Consider the following 19,095-nt stretch of genomic DNA (forward strand, 5'->3'; position numbering starts at 1 on the left):
GTGAGGGGCGAGACACCACCAGAGAGGGAGCAAGAGACCCAGAGAGGCACATGTGTTAGATTGCATAAGTTATCTGAAAGAGAGTGAGAGCGGTGAGTGGGATAATAAGTCAGAAGCCAAGAGCGAAATAGAGAGAGATTGAGATAAATAGAGAGAGAAGTTCCAGAGAAGTTCTCTGGAAGAGAATGATTGAGGGATGAAAGGGAGTTCACATTGAGTGCATTAAGATGGCACTAGTCATATGGAAGACCGAGAGAGAAGAGAGAAGGATGAGATGGACAGCTGGAGAGCAGTCTGTCATGTGCTTGTTAGCTGGGAGAGAGAACAAGCAGAGGGATGTAGAGAGCAGAGGGAGGGGGGGAGGAAAACAGTAGAACGGATAGAAAAAACGGACAAATCCGACCGCCACATCGGAGGACGCCCGTTTGAATAATTGATTCCGACTGTCAACGCGGTCGTTCTGCATCGCGCTTATAGAATCAATCACTTTCAGTCAATTAAAGATGATACGGTTTTGCCACCGCATGTAGAGACCAGGTCCAACCGTTCACTGAGTCAAGCTCATGTAGCCTCTTTGAGGCAATGAGTAAACGATGAGGGACTTTATTAGCCATTTGTAGTGTTCCAGAACTGTGTTGCATGCCGGTTGAACATAGCCAAGGCTTACGCACAGACATTCAGATCTCCTAACGGAATTACCGGCTTACCGGCTGCGGGCAAAGTGACGCTGAAGTCGTTAACGGGAGGTCACAAACAGTCGCCGGTAATTAACGGGGGATGGGAGCGTGCACGCGCAGACACAGCCACGGTCGGTAATCGGAACTGCACACGCTTTTGTGTACACACTTCTTAATGAGTTAATGAATTAAATCCCCTGGAGGAAGGGGACGGGGGGAGGTGAGCACGCAGGAGGAACAGCCTGAAATGTTCCAGACACCAGCCTCAGAATGTTGTCCACCCTCCCCACCCTGCCCTCTCTCTCTTTTGCCACACACACACACATCACACACACACACACACAACACACACACACACACACACACACACACACACACACACACACACACACACTGTGCCTGGGAAAGGCAGATTTATGGTTCTGTCTCTCTCCTCTCTCTCTCTCTCTCTCTCTCTCTCTCTCTCTCTCTCTCTCCTCTTCTCTCTCTCTCTCTCTCCTCTCTCCTCTCTCCTCTCTCTCTCTACTCTCTCTCTCTCTCTCTCTCTCATACACACACACACTACGTACACCTCCCTCCCTTTAGACTTACCGGCTGGTCGGCGCGTTGATGCCCACCAGGAAGAGGGACTCGGCAATGAAGAAGAGGCTGATGCAGAGGTTTCTTGTGGATGGTGTTCCTGTCGCTCTGGAGGCCCGGAAGAAGCAGAAGGTGAAGATGCAGATGAGCAGGCAGACCAGGGACAGCAGGATGCCCACCCAGGTGATCACGTCCAGCAGCAGGTCGTGCATGGAGTCCGCCTTTCTGGAAGGAGGGAGGGAGGGCCGGGGAGGGGGGAGGAGAGGGGAGGGAAGGAGAGAGGGGAGGAAGGGAGGGATGAAGTTTGAATGTTATTCTATGCTGTCATGGTCAGTAAAAAGAGCTGTAGCCCTGTGCACACACAGACACACATGTGTGTCTGTGTGTGTGTGGGTGGAGGCTGGCGTGAAACTCAGGGTTGGGGCAGGTGTGCCTCTATCCATCAGCCTGCCAACTATAGAACTGTCCTGCATGTGGCGTGATGAATATACTGACCCAGAGCATGTCTTAACCCCCCCCCCTCCCCTCCCCTCCCACACCACACACACATATTCTGTATTGGCTGATGTTTAAAGTTACTCTCTCTCTCTCTCTCTCTCTCTCTCTCTCTCTCTCTCTCTCTCTCCTCTCTCTCTCCTCTCTCTCTCTCTCTCTCTCTCTCTCTCTCTCTCTCTCTCAAACACACACACACACACGCACACAGTCCCTGGCTGGGAGGAACAGTAAGAAGGGAAAAGAGAGACCCAGGGCATACCTTGACCTCCACATGCGCCATGAGCACGGCGAAGCTGGTGAGGTGGGTGCAGGAGCAGGTGGTGTGCGTTCGGTTGGTGCCTAGCAGACGACAGTCCTGGGTGGACCAGAAGCCTGTCATGGAGCGCTTGGAGTAGCTCCAGAACGAGCAGTTGGGGTTGAAGTTCTCCTCTGAGTGCTGCAGAGAGGAGGGAGGTGTGAAGGCAAACATGCACACACACATATGGACGTGTGTGTGTGTGTACACACGGGTGTGGGATGCACGCGGAAAGACAAATCATGTACGCACACACACACACACAACAGACAGAGAGGACAGAATGTCCGAGTAGAAACACGCAAACAAATAAACAGACGGACAGAAGAGTGTGTGGGAGTGTGTTGCTGTGTGTGTGTGTGTGTGTGCGCATTGCCTTCCTTTTTTGTCCTGCTGGACATCAGTAAGAGTTCAACTCAGTTTCCTTGCTTTCAAGAGTATCAGTAGCTCAACAGTCGAAGACTATGTGTGTCTGTATACGTGTGTGTGTGTGTGCATGTGCATGTGTGTGTGTGCGTGTGCACGTGTGTGTGTGCACGTGTACCTATGTCTGTGTGCGTGTGCCTAATGTCCGTGTGTGTGTGCCATTGCTCGTCTGTGTGTCTGCAGTGTGTGTGTGTGTACGTGTGTGTGCGCAGTACGGCGTACCTGCAGGTGTTTGACAGTGAAGACCACGGGCTCAGACAGGTAGACCTTGCTGCTCTCCTTGTTGATGGAGGCGGTGATGACCGGGGAGTTGACGATGACAGAGTAGTTGGGGTAGACGGCCTCGCCGCCCAGACGCACGCTGGCGTTCTCCGTGGAGAGGTAGGAGCCCAGGTTCCTGTACAGGACGAACGCCATCCGGATCTCACCTGAGGGACACGCACACACACACGCACACACAGAGTTAGTTTTACCATTGGTTTTTGGCATTACAATTAAAGCACTGACGTTTACATCAAACGGAGAAAGAGAGACAGACAGACAGAAAGACACAGGCAAAGATAGAAACAGAGAAACAGACAGACAGACAGAAAGATAGGCAAAGATAGAAACAGAGAGACAGAGAGACAGACAGACAGACAGACAGACAGACACACACACACAGACACACAGACAGACAGACAGACAGACAGGCAAACAGGCAGACAGACAAGCAGACAGAGACAGACACAGGCAGGCAGGCAGGCAGGCAGGCAGGTAAACAGGCAGATAGACAGGCAGACAGACAGGCAGACAGACACAGACATACAGGTTGAGAGAGACAGTGAGTGTTCCAGTGAGGTACCGTTCCTGCCGTGCTGCTTGAGGGTGCTGGATGACAGCTGGATGGAGTTCCCATGGAGCTCTGACTGCGGGAAGGTCAGGTCTTCTAGGTCGCCATCAGTGCTCAGTCTGGCCACTTCCAACTCTGGAAACACACACGCACACACACGCGCACATAGTGTAAATGTAGTTCGAACATACCTTGTTAAGTATCTCTCCAGCTAACACTGGTTTGATAAACTCCATCCACAACCATTAATCTATGAGTGCTATGTTAAGTGTTCCATATAGTCCATAACAACTCCATGTCAAACTGTGGTTTTCCAACTCGTTCAATGTAAACACAGTGTACACGAGTGGAAAGAGAGAGAGAGAGTAAGAGAGCAAGAGAGAGAGACATAGACAGACAGACAGACAGATAGATCGATTAATCATAGGGAAAGTATTCACACACACACACACCAGCAGGGTATCCTCACTTGCTGTGCCTAACCTAATTAAACAATCCTGTCATTACAATCCCCCGCCTTCTGAAACACACTCATTCATTACCGTTACAACACACACACACACACACACACACACACACACACACACACACACACACACACACACATACACACACACACACACACACAGTGCCTGCTGATGCTTTCGACCAAATCTTCCCATTTAAATTCTCGTTATAACTTCTATTTATACTTATGCGTGGCTTCACATGGTGCCATGTCTCATAAATCTACACAACACGATGCAATAACACAACCTCCATTCTCCATTCTCCAGCCTCTGAGCTGCACATCCCAAATGTGTCCATGAAAAACTTAGTGCAGGGAGGAGAGAAGGTACGAAGAGAGGGAGGAAGAGGGGGAGGGGAATGAGACGGGGGGTGGAAAGTGGGGTTGAGAGGCAAAATCGGGGTGTTTTTTTTATTACAGAAAGAGAGATAGAGAGAGAGAGGGAGAGAGAGATGGAGAGAGAGAGAGATAATCTCAGGGAATCGGCCCACTGAATTAGCTTGGAGGGGAGATTAACGAGACAAAGAGACAGGAACATGGAGACAAATATTCATCTCAAAAGACAGTTTTTCTCTTAAGTTCTTGGGCGACACAAGAGCCTAGATACGAAGGCCTGTTTATGTAAGCGTACTCATGAGCTACTGTGCGTTTAGGAATCCTTCTGCGGCAGAAGTAAGACCACTGGAGTATACGCCACAGGATGGATACGCCACAGGATGGATTCAATCCCCTCCCTTCTTCTCCTCTCTCTTGTCCTTTCTCTCATAATGAATACATGATGTGCCATCCTACATGAATCCCTCTAATGAAGGAGTGATGTGTGAGAGAGTGTGAAATATCAAATCTTGAGAAGGAGGGAGGCTGATAACCGAAGGGGGGTTTGGGGGGGGAAAAGAGAGAGACGGAGAGGCGACGGCGAATGTTGCCTCTCCGGGGCAGAGATGAAACCAAGAAGACACTCCGTCATCCGGAAGGAGAGAACAAATGAAATGATTTGTTCTCCCCTCAGATGCTCAGACAACTGTACTCTTCCTGCCGGAGTGATGGGATGAGGGGGGGGGAGGGGGGTGAGAAGAACATGCAGCCATGATAACTACTTCTGTTCGGCTTTGCCTGAATCCGAGCACAGATAAGAAGAGGACTTTATTGGCTGTGATAAAATGGTTATGTGGGAGGGCCTTTGTGAAAACCTCTACATCCTGGCACCTTCAATGTCAACTCGTATCAATAAAACGTTTCCTGTTTTCGAAAGGTTCACACCTAACAGCCCCATACTTGCGAGACTGCTGGATTTGCAAGATCATGTACCACGCGAGAATCCATCTTGCCAAGGTCCAAGTTATGGTTAGTGCCCGAAATACAGTGGTTCGGACCAATCAGTGTTCTCTGAGGAACTACTGGTTAATCCGCTCTGTGATATGAATCATTCCATCTAACAGGATTACCTCTGCAGGGCATGGGTTGGTCATATGTGTGTTATTGCTCACGTATGTTCCTATTCCGTCTTGTTTAACGTGCCCAGGTAAAGCCTGTTACACGTGTGTGATCTTACAGACCTCAAGCGTTGAGATGATGACGTTATTCTGCCCCACTTGCCTCTGTGTGTAGTCACATGTTATTGTTCATGTGTAGCTTGATGCCCCTAGAGCTGCTCTCTCATGTAACACCTAATGCTAACTCTTACACAAGAGTCAAGTGGCTGGTTGGAGACAAATGTTATGTCTTTGGGGGTCTGTGGTCTATAGACCTTGTCAGTTTGTTATCAGAAACAAACGTAGCTCTGTCCATGTTACTCACGGATGTTGTCGGTGGCCTCGTGGACGGTGTCGGTCTTGAGGAGGTTGTCGGCGAGCATGAAGGCCCCGGCCTCCACTGTGTCCAGCAGCATGGTGGCCGAACGCAGCTGTTCGCTGGTGGCCAGTTCCCTCCACGCCGCCTGGGCACGTGGCTGCAGCAGGTTGTTCACCGTCTCCACCATGGCCTTGGGAGGGAGGGAGGGAGGGGTAAGCGCTAGCCGTTAGAGGGTGAGGCAGATAGCAAGCGGTATAGTGAGCTAGCTTCCAAGCTAACACACGCCACTGCACAACACTCAAAAGCTCATTAGCGCCAGAAGGGGAGGTTGACGGTTAGATTAGCGGTTAGCTAATGCTAATGCTGTCCACCTCCATCCTACAGCATGTGTGACAGTATGGCATGTGGACAATTAGCACTAATGGCTTCACTACACATAGCAAAAATATATAACATCCAGCCAAAAGTTGCCTTAACACAAAGATGCAGATGTCATGCTGATGTGTTTGTTGAATGTATACACAGAGAGATACTAGACACAAAAGAAAAACGTGATATAATTTCTTTCGTAAAAAGCTTTGGCTTCGTTTGTACTTTGCGAATGTACAACGAATGTAATACCTCATCCTCCATTGCTCGACCAAGCCTTGTCACTGGTGAGTTTGTGTGTCTGTGCATATGTGGTAAATGACCTCTGCTTTCCCCCCTTGCCTCTACTCCCTCTCCTCACACCTTCATTTACACATGCATACATCTCAGTGTATGATGGAGAGAGGGAGAGAGGAATGGAGGGAGAGGGAGGGAGAGAGACCGTGGAAACCTGTAAAACAGCCCGGTGAGTTCATGGTGACAGGCGTCCACTGGGAATGAGGGAAATGGAAAAACGAATACAGGTGCTGGAAAACATACACCGGGTCTCGCTCCCTTGCTTCCCTCCTCCACCTTTCTGTCTGTCTCTCCCTCTTTCCTCTCGATCCATCTTTCTCTATCTCAATCTTACCCTTCAGTATCAATATCCCCATGTTCCGCCTTCTCCCACTCTGTTTTCGTCTATATTTCTTTCTGCCTCCCCTTCTCCCTCTCTCTTTCTGCCTGCTGATTTGTGTCTATGTCTATCTGAATGTGACTCTCTCTCTCTGTGCGACTCTCTGTCTCAGTGAGTCTCTCTCTCCCTTTTTGTCTGTGACTATATATCCGTCTCTGTGATTCTCTCTCTCTCTTTCTCTCTCTCTCTCTCTCTCTCTCTCTCTCTCTCTCTCTCTCTCTCTCTCTCTCTCTCTCTCTCTGTGTGACTCTCTCTCCCTCTCCAGGGGCAATCGGAGCACAACAGGAAAAAAGAGTGCAGGTGCCGTTAGACAAATGGAGGAGTCTCCAGTGGGGAGTGTCAGGGGAAGGGGACAGAGCCGTCAGGTTATTGATGTTCCACACATATAGTGCTTGACCCCCTCCCACCTGCACACAGACACACACACCCCACACATGCACACACACACACACACACACATCCCTGTGAATTGCTGGAGATTAGACACGGAGGAGAGAAAGAGATAGATACGGGCAAAGAGCAAAGAAGGAGGGAGAGGAGAAAGAGGGAAAGAGAGAGTGAGCGAAAATGACAGAGAGAAAAAGAGGGAAAGGTTACAGAGGAGATGATGGGAAATAGAGAGAAGGGATAAAAGAAGACAGCGAGTGAGGAAGGGATGGTGAGAGGCAAAGACAGAGAGAGAGAGAGAAAGATTAAAAGACTTTTAAGAGATTTTTCAAGCTGTGCCACTGGGGACAGTTATGTAACATGACAGACACAGGAAGTGGCGGCACATGGCTGACTGTGTCTTTAACCACATTGATTAGCATTAGTCATGCATGTATATGTTTATTCTCACACTAACAATGAATGTCTACAGTATTAGTGACCGGACATGCTAACATACTAATGATGCCTCCTTAGCTGGTTGCTAATTAGCTTGGATGCCTATAAGCTACAGAGAGTCTGCATGTACACAAAACTCATTAATCCACTGCTTCAACAGAGAAGGGGGATAATGAAGTTAGAGGAGAGTGGATGTATGATTCATGTACACACACATCAGCACACACACACCTTGTACCCTGTCTACTGACCATGCCTGAGAGCAAAGCATACTCCCTTAACCCCCTTTACAGAGAAAATAGAGCAATTTAAAAACCATTTTTCATACTCTGGGGTCTGTGAGTGTGTGCATCGGTGCATGTGTGTGCATTCATACGAATGTGTGTGTGTGTGTGTGTGCGCGTGCTGGGTGGAGAATTGATTCTGCTCCGCTTGCTCTGGCAGTGAGGCGGCTGAGAAGAGTGCAGAGGAGACTGACGTATACACTCCATGACCCGGACAACTGTGGCTCCAATTCACATCCCCCTATCACAGCAGCACGCACACACACACACATACATACACATATAATGTGCACACACACTCACACCACTTTCCCAGGATCCCTGTGAACACAGTGGGGAAGTCTTGACAGTACATAAAGAAATACTTAATCTCCTGTTTAGAAGAAGAGATGAACATTTCAGGCAAAAAAAACAAAAACAAAAAACGTCGGATCTAAGAATCGGACAAAGTCTGCGTTCACGTGGGGTCACCCAAGTCAGTAAACGCTCCTTCACGCTCCTACGCAAGTCGGTGGCTGATCGCAGTGCGTTGGTCTGACATCCGCTTAAAGCCTGTCCATTGACAGCGTGCAGTGGTTTTGACAGACACTTGAATGTGGCCCATATCTGCAGTGCGGTGTCAGGCCAGGGACCCAGAGATGTGAGGGGAGATAGGACTGTGTCGGGAGCCTGACATTTCTTGTCAGGTGTGAGTGGAATAGGGGGGGGGGACTGGAGGGCTGGGATGGAGACAGGTCTTTTTAGGCTCCTCAAAAGACGAGAAGCACTGGAGTGACAGATAAGCGGGTGAGTGAGTGTTGATGAGAGAGTGTTGCGGTGTGTGTGTGTTTTGGGGGTGGAGGTGGGGGGGGGGGGGTATGGTTGGCAGGAGCTGAGATGCTCACACACACACACACACACACATGAGCATGCACGCATGCACACACGCGTACACACACCAGTAAATGGGGCAGAAGTGAAATGCTTTGAAGCGCTGGGGTAATCCAGCGTAAACGGCCTCAGCAGAGAGAAGGGCGGCTTCTCTGCACACACACATGTACAATATACACACACTCAGGGATGTAGTGGGGGCTAAACGCACGTAAACACCGTTTACGCACCTCCCGAAATTCGGAAATAGCATTTATCCACCTCTAAATTGCAGAAATTGCGTTTATCCACCTCTAAATAGCGTTTATGCACGTTTACGCACATCTAAGTTCCCTGAGCCTAGTATTCGGCCGTTGACGACCCTGTAAATAAATAAATAATAAAATTCATAGTTTACCCACCTCTATTTTTACCACTACACCACTGCACACTCATATTCACACACACAGAGCGTCGTTCCCGCTTGGACGAGAGTAGAGAAAGTCATGTTTGAGAACATTTTGATCAGACCTGCCTGTCCTGACTCTGGGCTCGTCTGATGGTTGACGTAAAAGGTAGGGGGTTCAAGGTCAGTGTGTGTGTATGTGTGTGTGTATGTGTGTGTGTGTGTGTGTGGGGGGGGCTGCAGATAAATCCTGTTTTTAAAATGTACAGTCAGGGTCTAGCTTGTCATGCACAAAGCGCCAGGCTATTCCCATCTGCTGTATAGAACAGCAGGTTTCCCAACAGCCTTAAAGCAGTGCAGAGTTTGAAGCATATATTATTTCAGGACTCTGAATATATATTTCAGAGTAATTATAGATCATGTTTGGTTCATTTTCTTTCCACAGTACCAGGGATTCCCTGTGCCTCTCCGACCAAAGAATTTGCAAATGAGTGGCCAGAATGACGTTACATGAACCTCCTCTTCCCTAACTAACCCCACCTACATACATGCCTCCACAAGTGGGGGGAAACGGAGATGAAATACTTCCCTGGCCATTATCCCACCCCATCTCTACCCACCCACACGCCAGCCCATCCCCCACCCCTCCCTCTGCCCACTCTCCCTCCTCCTGCAGCAATTAGAGCAGGGGATAATGAACGAGGAGAGGGAGAAGCAACTATTTCTGATCAGAGACTCTATTCATGAGAAGCTGGGAAAATCAGATATTTCTGTCTCTTTCGCTTTTGTTTGGCTAATTGGCAATATATTGTAGATGACCTGCTAATTAGAATGATTAATGTGAATTGATGTAGGTGAAGTCAATGGAATGAATGGAGTCATGGCTATATTTACAGAAATCCCTACAGAAGTTGGTTCACTGGGTTTTTTATGCTGCATGTTGTATCAGTCCTAGGATCAGTGTATGCCTTGTGTATGCCAATGTGTGCGTGTAGTTGTGTGCCTGTGTGTGTATGGTTGGTCGTGTATGTTTATGTGTTTATGTGTGTGTGTGTCAGCATGTATGGTTGCATGCATGCCTGTGTGTGTGTGTGTGTGTCAGCTCGTATGGTTGCATGCCTGTGTGTGTGTGTGTGTCAGCTCGTATGTACTCCAAAGCCATGTTCTGTGATGTGACATTGCTGACTAGTGCTGACGTAAAGACTTTTAGGAAGGGAGGAAAAAGCCTGCATCAGTAGAAAAAAAAAGAGAAAGACGGAGAGAGAGGGGGAGGTAAAGCTAGGGAAGAGAGAGATACAGACAGAAAGAAAGGAAGAAAGAAAGAAAGGGAAGAGACAGGAGAGAGAGGAGGATATCTAGAGAAAAACTGAAAGAGAGAAAAAGACAGCAAAGTATGAAGCACATTCTCTTCACATGGACCGTGGGGTCCTTAGATGTGCTGCTCATTGATTTTAGCTGACCATAGACATGCCTGAACGATCTCCGGGGATTTTCCGGTACGCAACCTGACAAACCTCAGGAAAGCCTCAGTGTGGAAACATCAACAAAAACAACAACCAAAGAGAAACAACAACAAAAAAGCAACTATCACTTCATCAAACAACACACAGAAAGCAGATCCCACAGGAAGTACTACACAAGCGGAGCTGGTTCGGGCGGGCGGCTCCAAAGGGCATCGCATCAGTTGGCAATTGTGATTGGCAGATGTAATTTAATTCCATAATTGGAATTAAATTACATATTAACTATACTAAAATACTTAATTTATATAGTCTATAATATTTGATAAATGTAGACGTTTTTAAAGGTTTTTAATTTTAAGAAGAGACTAGCCCTAACCCTCACACTTTTTGTGTGAGGGTTAGGGCTAGTTTCACGACAGCGACTTTGGATGTAGACTAGGCTACTTTAACATGTTGATTAGCCAGTATGAGTGAGATATGTATACAGTCACATTAACAAACCTCTTCTTTGTAAACTATTTCGTCTTAAATACGATGGGAACACATCACATTAACAATTCCAAAACGCACCACACGCCAAAATATTTTTTTTGTCAAGCGTCTCTAAGCTCAGATTCCGAATCGGATCCATGAAGCTATTTCGTTGCAGTGAATGGGTGCGGGCACTCATCGGGCATAGGGGCCTACACTCAAATAGGATCTTAAAAGTCCCAACTGGAAAATGTTGTGAACAGATTGACATCAAGTTCAGGTTGTGGCATTGAAGTTTAGGTTAGTAGCCAAGGGTGTAAAGACCACTCGGCTACTTAAAGACGTCAACGGTTAAAACCCCAGTGCCACGGGACGGTATTCACAAAGGCATTGGCTTTAATTTAAATGATAATTTGTTTCATCAATTGAAAAACTGATCTAGGACTTTTGACTCAGGTAATGGGGGTCGGTATAGCTTCCTTAACAACTATGGAATTCTACATTTGAGTTTTTTAGTGGATTTGCTTGAATCGTTGTCAGAAATGTTGGAATCAAAGACGACAGCCATCCACAGTGGCTATTTCTAACGCTAACGATGACATGCGCCGGCTCTTCAGACCTGGATCAGGTGCATCACGGAGCGGCAGCAGCACTCTGTCAGGAGTTAGTCTTAACCGAAATACTGGGGAGTTTGATATTGGGATTGCGCCATCACTTGGATGGCATTAAGACTAGCTCCTGACAGAGGGCTGCTGCCGCTCCTTGATGCACCTGATCCAGGTCTGAAGAGCCGGCGCATTTCATTGTCAACGTTAGCGTTAGAAACAGCCCCCGTGTATGGCTGTCGTCTTTGATACAACATTTCTGACAATGATGCCGCAGGATTTGGAGTATGCAAAATGTTATTAATGAATCCATCTTGTCATGTCACTCAGTCTCGTCTTGATAAGGAAGGTGGGTGTTAGCTACATCTACCCCAAATCCTTCTTCATGTGTAAGCCAATCAGGAACTGAGAATTCAGTACTACTTCCTTTTCAATCAAACTGCCTTCCGTTTCAATCAAACTCTCTCACATAGACAAGTATTCTCTCTCATATAGACAAGTATTCTCTCTCACATAGACAAGTATTCTCTCTCACATAGACAAGTATTCTCTCTCACATAGACAAGTATTCTCTCTCACATAGACAAGTATTCTCTCTTACACATCCTGTTATTCTCGTACATATACTAACATTCTGTTTCACACATACTATTTGTCTCTTACATATATTGTCATACTTTAGTAAGATGGTGCATATAAGAGGGTATTTTTGTGTGTGTAAGAGAGTATGCCAGCTTAAGTGCAAGAGTATAATGGTGTATATGTGAGAGTATAATGGTATATATGTGAGAGTATAATGGTGTATATGTGAGACCAAGTAGTTTATGTGCAAGAGTATAATGGTATATATGTGAGAGTATAATGGTATATATGTGAGAGTATAATGGTACATATGTGAGAGTATAATGGTATATATGTGAGGTTATGGTGTTGTATGTGAGACCAAGTAGTTTATGTGCAAGAGTATAATGGTATATATGTGAGAGTATAATGGTATATATGTGAGAGTATAATGGTATATATGTGAGGTCATGGCGTGTATGTGAGATCAAGTATGAATTATGGCCTATACGGCCTCTCATACTCATGCGTTGACATTGTTGCTTGGTAAGCGTGTTACAAATGCACAGCATTTTCATTGTTCTCTCCACCGCCAGCCTCCACCCTTGGTTATGTCTTTTCTAATCTGTCTGGGTAATTATGGATAACCAAGTTCTCTTCCACTGATGTAGACAGTGTCTCAGTTGGGCTTCTTGGGCAGAGGGCTGTCGCAAAGCACAACTATACTGCCCAGATGCCAAGTACACCCATGAAATGCAGTAAAACACTATCTGACTGAACCTTGACACAGTGGTTAGACTGATACTGAGGTCCTAATCCCATTTGGATAGATTATGATTTATAAACATTGATGAACATAAAATTACGATTATGATATGAGATTCTGACATGGGATTAATGAAGAATCCAGTGTGGATGCATGAAATTTAAATTATTAATCTACAAAAAACAAAAACAACAGCAAAATGGAGGCACACCCTTTGAGGAGAACGAACAGCTGATAATGTGATTGTTCTCGAAATTGATTCTCGTTGGTGAAACAGGAAGCCAAAAGCAATCCTTAAAAATACTGCTAAAAAGATTGTCCTTGAAAGATCTCTGTCAAACAATTCACTCCTCAAAGGGTTGCAGCGCAAACCAGGATTCTAAGAAAATCAGGATAGTATGTCGCACTGTAGGTGCGAGCATCGTGCATGGTGCATGCCATGTCTGCATGGTTGGGGGTTGCATGAACAACACGACGGCGGCAGACCAAGACAAATATGCTGAAATACCTGCACAAAAAACCTGCAAGACCTCTCTCTCTTCTGCAGCTGTGAAACCCAAAGAGTTAGCAGGTTAGCACAAATAAACAACAACTCACTGGATTAAGGAACATACCCTGCAGTTAATAAGCAAAGTGCTCATTACCGGTGAAAAAAACCTGTCATTCCAGACACTCCCTCCTTTGTTTTACTCCACCAACATGATGCATCTGTAGCCAGATACTATGTACCTTAATTACGCCAGCACTTGTGAATAATTGGTCATATTCAATATCCTTATCACAATTAGCATAACAATACGGCATATTACCCAATTAGGCATTCATAATTGCTTTGCAAATGAGAGAATATACAGACATTTTCTCTCTTTAATTATTTTGATCTGAAGTGTTTAACCCTGGTGGTTTGGTCAACGTGTGATGTATCAGTTAATTGTTTTCCCTTTGCAAACTGCACTTTAAACAGATAGAGAGGGAATGGCACTCTAGATAAGTGTGTAAGAAAGGGCAATGGAGGGAAGAGAGACAGAGAGACAGAAAATATCGAGTATGTGTGTACATACATATACATATTCTCTTTGCAGACAGTATATACAGTACATAGAAAGAGCAATGTGCACAATAAGGCAGCATCACTCAAGTAGGTACATTTCACCATATTTTGGCATAATATCTCTGAAACAGAAAGCTCCCAGCACCTTGGTGAGGCTGCGGGCCGCGCTGTCTTTGCCCCCGGGGGTCAGGTTCCTCAGCTGGACGTCCAGCAGCTCCACCAGCTGGGCCATGGCCCGCACGGTGGAGGGAACGTCGCCCGGACGCAGCAGACCCTTGGTCTGCTCCGCCAGCTCCCTCGCCACGATGGCCGCCGTCTCACCCGAACGCAGCTGAGGAGGAGGGGGAGGAAGACGAGGAGGACGAGGATGAGGCCAAGATGATTATCTGTCTATGTACAAAAGCCTTGAAGTGGGCCTACCGTGTGTCTGGGATCAATCGCCGCCCCTTGAATACACGCCGCCCACGTTAAATACGGCATTCAAATCTGATACACTTAAATAAACGCTCTAATAAACAAGGCTACGCAACATTGGATTCTATTTTTTACTTTAAATACTAGGTACGGTTCAAAGGTTCAAAACTCTATACATTTCACTTTCTGCATCACTATCAGTGTCCTCATCCACTCAGGGATCTAACTGGCCGTTCGCACGCTCGTTTACTGTGTGCTCGCTCCCTTACCTGCATACTTACACTGTGAGGAGACACCAGAGGTGTATTAATAAATAAACTGCTCTGCATTGTCCCTGTGTTGTTCTTACTGATTAAATAAACACATTAACGGTGCACCACAAAAACATGTAGTTCCATAAATGGCGCAGCATTTAATTGAAGAAATACAGTATTACTTATTTGTGCATATATACATAACTGCATTTGTTAAGATGTTGCTTCAGACATACAATGGTTTATAACTTGAGGGTATGACAGTACAAATACAGACATCTGTAATTTGTCACAAAGCCAAAAGGGTTGAACAGTGGCTTAAATGATTAATTCTAATACTCGAATGCCCTTATCTACTAACTAGGCCTGGATGATTAGTACGTTAACCATACCCCCATACAAACATGCATCTCCATCTGCCTGCAGAGCCATATTTATTCATGTTAACGTCATTAACATGGGCTGGGCAAACATGTTAGATCTGCGTGGCCTGATTCCCTTCCCCTGTGGCTCACCAATGACCCTAATAACACCCCCTCCAAGCTCACCCGCCCACCTCCAAGCCGCCCCCACCCCACCCCATCCCACCTCCCCCCCCCGTCCCCCAGGTCCAGCCGTCACACTGGAGCTCTGTGGGGCCATACAGTAATAGCCGCCGCCAGCAGTGCTCAGACTCACTTTCTGCATGATGTGGTTGACCCACGGCGACGTGCAGTTGCTGAGGTCAGGACCCTGGGGGTCCCAGTAGCCAAGCTGGGCCACGCACACGTATGTGGCCACGCCTGCGAGAGAGGAGAGAAGAGAGAGGAGAGAGGAGAGAAGGAAGAAGAAGAGGGGATAGGAGAGGAGAGAAAAGAGGGGAGGAGGAGGAGAGAGGTGAGGAGAGGAGTGGAAAGGGGAAGAGAGGAGAGGAGAGAAGAGGGGAAAAGAGGAGAGGAGAGAGAAAGAAAACATGCTTAGACAGCGTTGACATTCTCACTGGGGGCCGAGCAACTCCTTAGGTGCCTTGGGTTCTCTGAGAGGAGTGTGTGTGTGTGTGTGCTTATGTGCGTTTCACAGTGGATATTACCGCGCGGACAAAGGCCAGTGTTTCATGTGAACAGCGAGATCATGCTCCAGTTACTCACGGCCTCAAGACCGGAGAGATAAGGTTGGCATAAAGAAATGTTGACCTGAATCAACTACTTGTGTGTGTGAGTACGTGTGTGCCATCTCAAAATATATGCTCTGTAGGCACACTGTAACTGTACAATGCGCGACTGCTGAGGTAAATCGAAAAGAAATGACTGTGCTCCAACACCTGCACACTTATTGTAAATTTGCAATGATGGATTGACAAAAAGACAATCAGCCAGCCAGCTAGCTAGCCAGGCAAAATAAATCAATAATAACAGCACAGACAACAACCAGACGCAGAGGTCTTCACCCAGTGTCTCTCAAGGACACACACATACACACACACACATCCCTTCTTACCCAGCGTGCCTACAGGACAGGGCTGCTTGGCCGTCTGGCCCTGCTGCGTGCGAGGCCAGGAGACGTCAGCCATGACCCTGGGGGTGCAGAAGTCTTGGGGGGCCATCTGGGGGGGCTGGGGGTTCACAGGCATGGCAGGGGCCGCTGGCGCTCCGCCCTTCGGGGGGGCCACGATCTCTGGGATCTGGTTGGTGTCACCGGGGCGGAGGCGAGGCTGTCGGATGGTGGTGGTGGTCCTCGCCCTCTGGCCGGGTGAGGTGGTGAGGAGGGGGCGGGGGGTGGTGTAGTAGGGGGGGGAACGCGTGGTAGTGGTGAGGCTGGAGGAGGCTCCTCCTCCGCCCCCTCCCCCTCGGTTGGGTTGAACCACAGGTGGAGGGAAGTCTGGATGGAGGGAAGGGAAAGAGGAGAGAGAGAGAAAAGGAAGCGAGAGTGAGTAGAGATGCACACTAGTTTGAAATCCTCTTCATTTCGTTGGCGTTTGCTTAAGTCTAGCTCAGGAGTCCGATGGGTTGACAGTGGTTATTTTGGGACTAACCCATTGGTTCGATGGTACCCGACAAGAACAATCAAGCACAGATAATTCATTGAAGTGCATTCAAGTGTATGTTTCTGGTGACCCCGCCCATACAGAAACAGCGGAGAAACACTCACAATAGTGAATCATTCATGGCTACATGACAGCAAAGAGACTAAATGCATATGGCACAATCTGCATCTTACATTTTTCATATGAACACATTTAATTATTCAAAATGACCCTGTTTGAAGGCTGGACAAAAGCAGTGGGCTTGATGTTCTTTGTGAAGACAGAGTTTCATCCCAGTGGCCTCCCTGACTCTACTTCCACTGGTTTCACAACTCACTCTAACTGATTGAAATGATTTATCAGGAAACTGAATGAAAGTTCCACTCCACAATGTCATAATAAGGCGAGATGAATGATTGGTCTTTTCATAAAACTGAAAAGACCATAACGAACGAGCAACTGTCATTGCTTGACCGATGGGTTTGTCCCTGAAGCCCTCTGAGATGTTCCTGGTCTCTCTTGCTCCAGCTTGCTGTCGGCCCCATGGTTCCCACCCTGCAGCACTCAATGGAGAACGTCCGTCTCCAAGCTCCCATTCCGGAGTCCCTCCCACGTTCTACCTCGGAACGTTGCCATCAATCATGGGTGGTTCCTGGCTCTGTGAACTCCCTTTTGCATTCTCTCTCTGTCTCTGTGTTTATGTGTGTGTGTGTGTGTGGTGTGTGCACCAGAACAGGAAGCTCCATTAGAGACAATCGCAAGAAAATGGCAGGATAATGGTATTTGTGTGTGTTGACACACAGGATAATGGTACTAATGTGTGTGTGTGTGTGCTCAAACAATAGATGCATGCTGGTGTGTATGTGTGTGCAGGGCATCTCTCAGCTAACTGTCGCTCCATTTTGACTCAACTCACTTAACCTTTTCCTTTTAGCTCCCTCCCTCTCTCTCTCTCTCTCTCTCTCTCTCTCTCTCTCTCTCTCTCTCTCTCTCTCTCAGGTGGGCAGTCGTCTTAAGAGAGTGCATCTGAGTAGCCCTCGTCTCTGTTGATGTGTTGAGGTCTTCATGAACATGACATGAACATGAACATGACATGAACATTTGCATGAACAGCTTCATGCAAACTTCACAGGGAAAAGGCCAAGGCTCCTGATAACACTAGGGGATGAGCTTACATGAGGCAGCCAGAGTGGTACTGCAACACACAAGGTGCCTCCTGAAGGTTGGGGGGGGGGGGGGGGGGGAACACATCGGGGAAAGATCACAACAAAATTAAAAAAGATTTTGTTACACCAATGCTGTGAATGTTTGACTATATTCTTCTGATCTTTCCCAATCCCCATGCTTACGTAAAAACACTGTAGCGGGATGTAAATAAGAAACATTTAAGACAGCAATTCATCTTCGTTCAAGCTCTCTTTGAGATGCCTGTCTGGTCTGACATCAGAGATAAGCTCCCTCTATTCAGGTCTATTTTAAAACAGCTATTTGCTTTCTATCCTAAACAGGCCACTAATCATGACACAATGCCACTTAGGTTGTAAAAGTGTGTGAGTGTGTGTGCGTCTGTATGAAAGAGACTGTGTCTGTGTGTACATGTGAGTGTGAGAGTGTGTGTGTGTGTGTGTGTGAGGGAGTGAGTGAGAGGGAAAGAACCAAGAGAGAGAGAAAGAGAGAGAGAGAGAGAGTGTGTGAGAAAATACAATTTCTGGAGGGCACCTCTCTTTTGTGTTTGCAACAATGCAACATAGCCATAATGTTGACCACATCACATCACCACGTGATGTCCATGAGCAGAAGGGGTTGGTTGGGAGGGGTGTGGGGGGGAGGGAGGTGCCAGTGTGAGGTCATCAGTCAGAAGCAGACTGGTCCCTGTGGTCTGGTGTGGTGTGGTCTGCTATGTTCTGTTTGTGGGAATACCCAGTCACTCAGTCTCCTTCCCTTACAGCAAACAGTGGGGTCATAAATCTATAAGAGAGAGGGGGAGTGGAGGGCTGAGAGAGAAGGGAGAAAACAAAGAGAGAGAAAAAGATGGGCTCTGGTCACTGCCCCCCCCCCACACACACACACACACAGCCTATAATTCTTGCCAACTTTCCCACAATCTGGGGAAGAACCTCGGCTGAAATGACACAATTTTCCAATCTGCAAAGTTTCTTTCTTTTGAACAAAGAGTCGATCCCCAGGAGAGTGTTCAAGAAGCTTCTGTATATCCCTTCTGCCTCAACACACCACACTTATGTGCATACACACCAACACACACACACACACATCCTCAACCCAGATCCCTGGGCACACACACACACACACACGCACACACACACACACACACACACGCACACACACACACACACACACACACTCTCACACACACTCCCATGCAATCACAAGCAACACACCCTGAGGGGTTAATAGCTGAATGATAATCTGCCTGCAGGCCAGAAAGCTTTCTAGTCTTGGTAGAAGCACATCCAATAGGGCTGCATACTGCGATAA

At 47.3% G+C, this 19,095-nt stretch overlaps 1 protein-coding gene across 1 annotated transcript in view; it reads right to left on the reverse strand.

Annotated features, from left to right (window-relative positions):
- Positions 1-19,095, reverse strand: part of adgrl3.1 (adhesion G protein-coupled receptor L3.1) — a 71,523-nt gene that overhangs the window by 13,940 nt on the left and 38,488 nt on the right. The window contains 10 exon segments of the mRNA XM_062477589.1: positions 1,269-1,282; positions 1,285-1,481; positions 2,000-2,187; positions 2,695-2,900; positions 3,317-3,439; positions 5,610-5,793; positions 13,387-13,425; positions 14,075-14,260; positions 15,276-15,379; positions 16,074-16,454. Of these exon segments, the coding sequence (XP_062333573.1) occupies positions 1,269-1,282; positions 1,285-1,481; positions 2,000-2,187; positions 2,695-2,900; positions 3,317-3,439; positions 5,610-5,793; positions 13,387-13,425; positions 14,075-14,260; positions 15,276-15,379; positions 16,074-16,454 (1,622 nt within the window).

This window comes from Osmerus eperlanus, chromosome 14, assembly GCF_963692335.1.
Source record: "Osmerus eperlanus chromosome 14, fOsmEpe2.1, whole genome shotgun sequence".
In the NCBI taxonomy this organism is placed as follows: Eukaryota; Metazoa; Chordata; class Actinopteri; order Osmeriformes; family Osmeridae; genus Osmerus; species Osmerus eperlanus.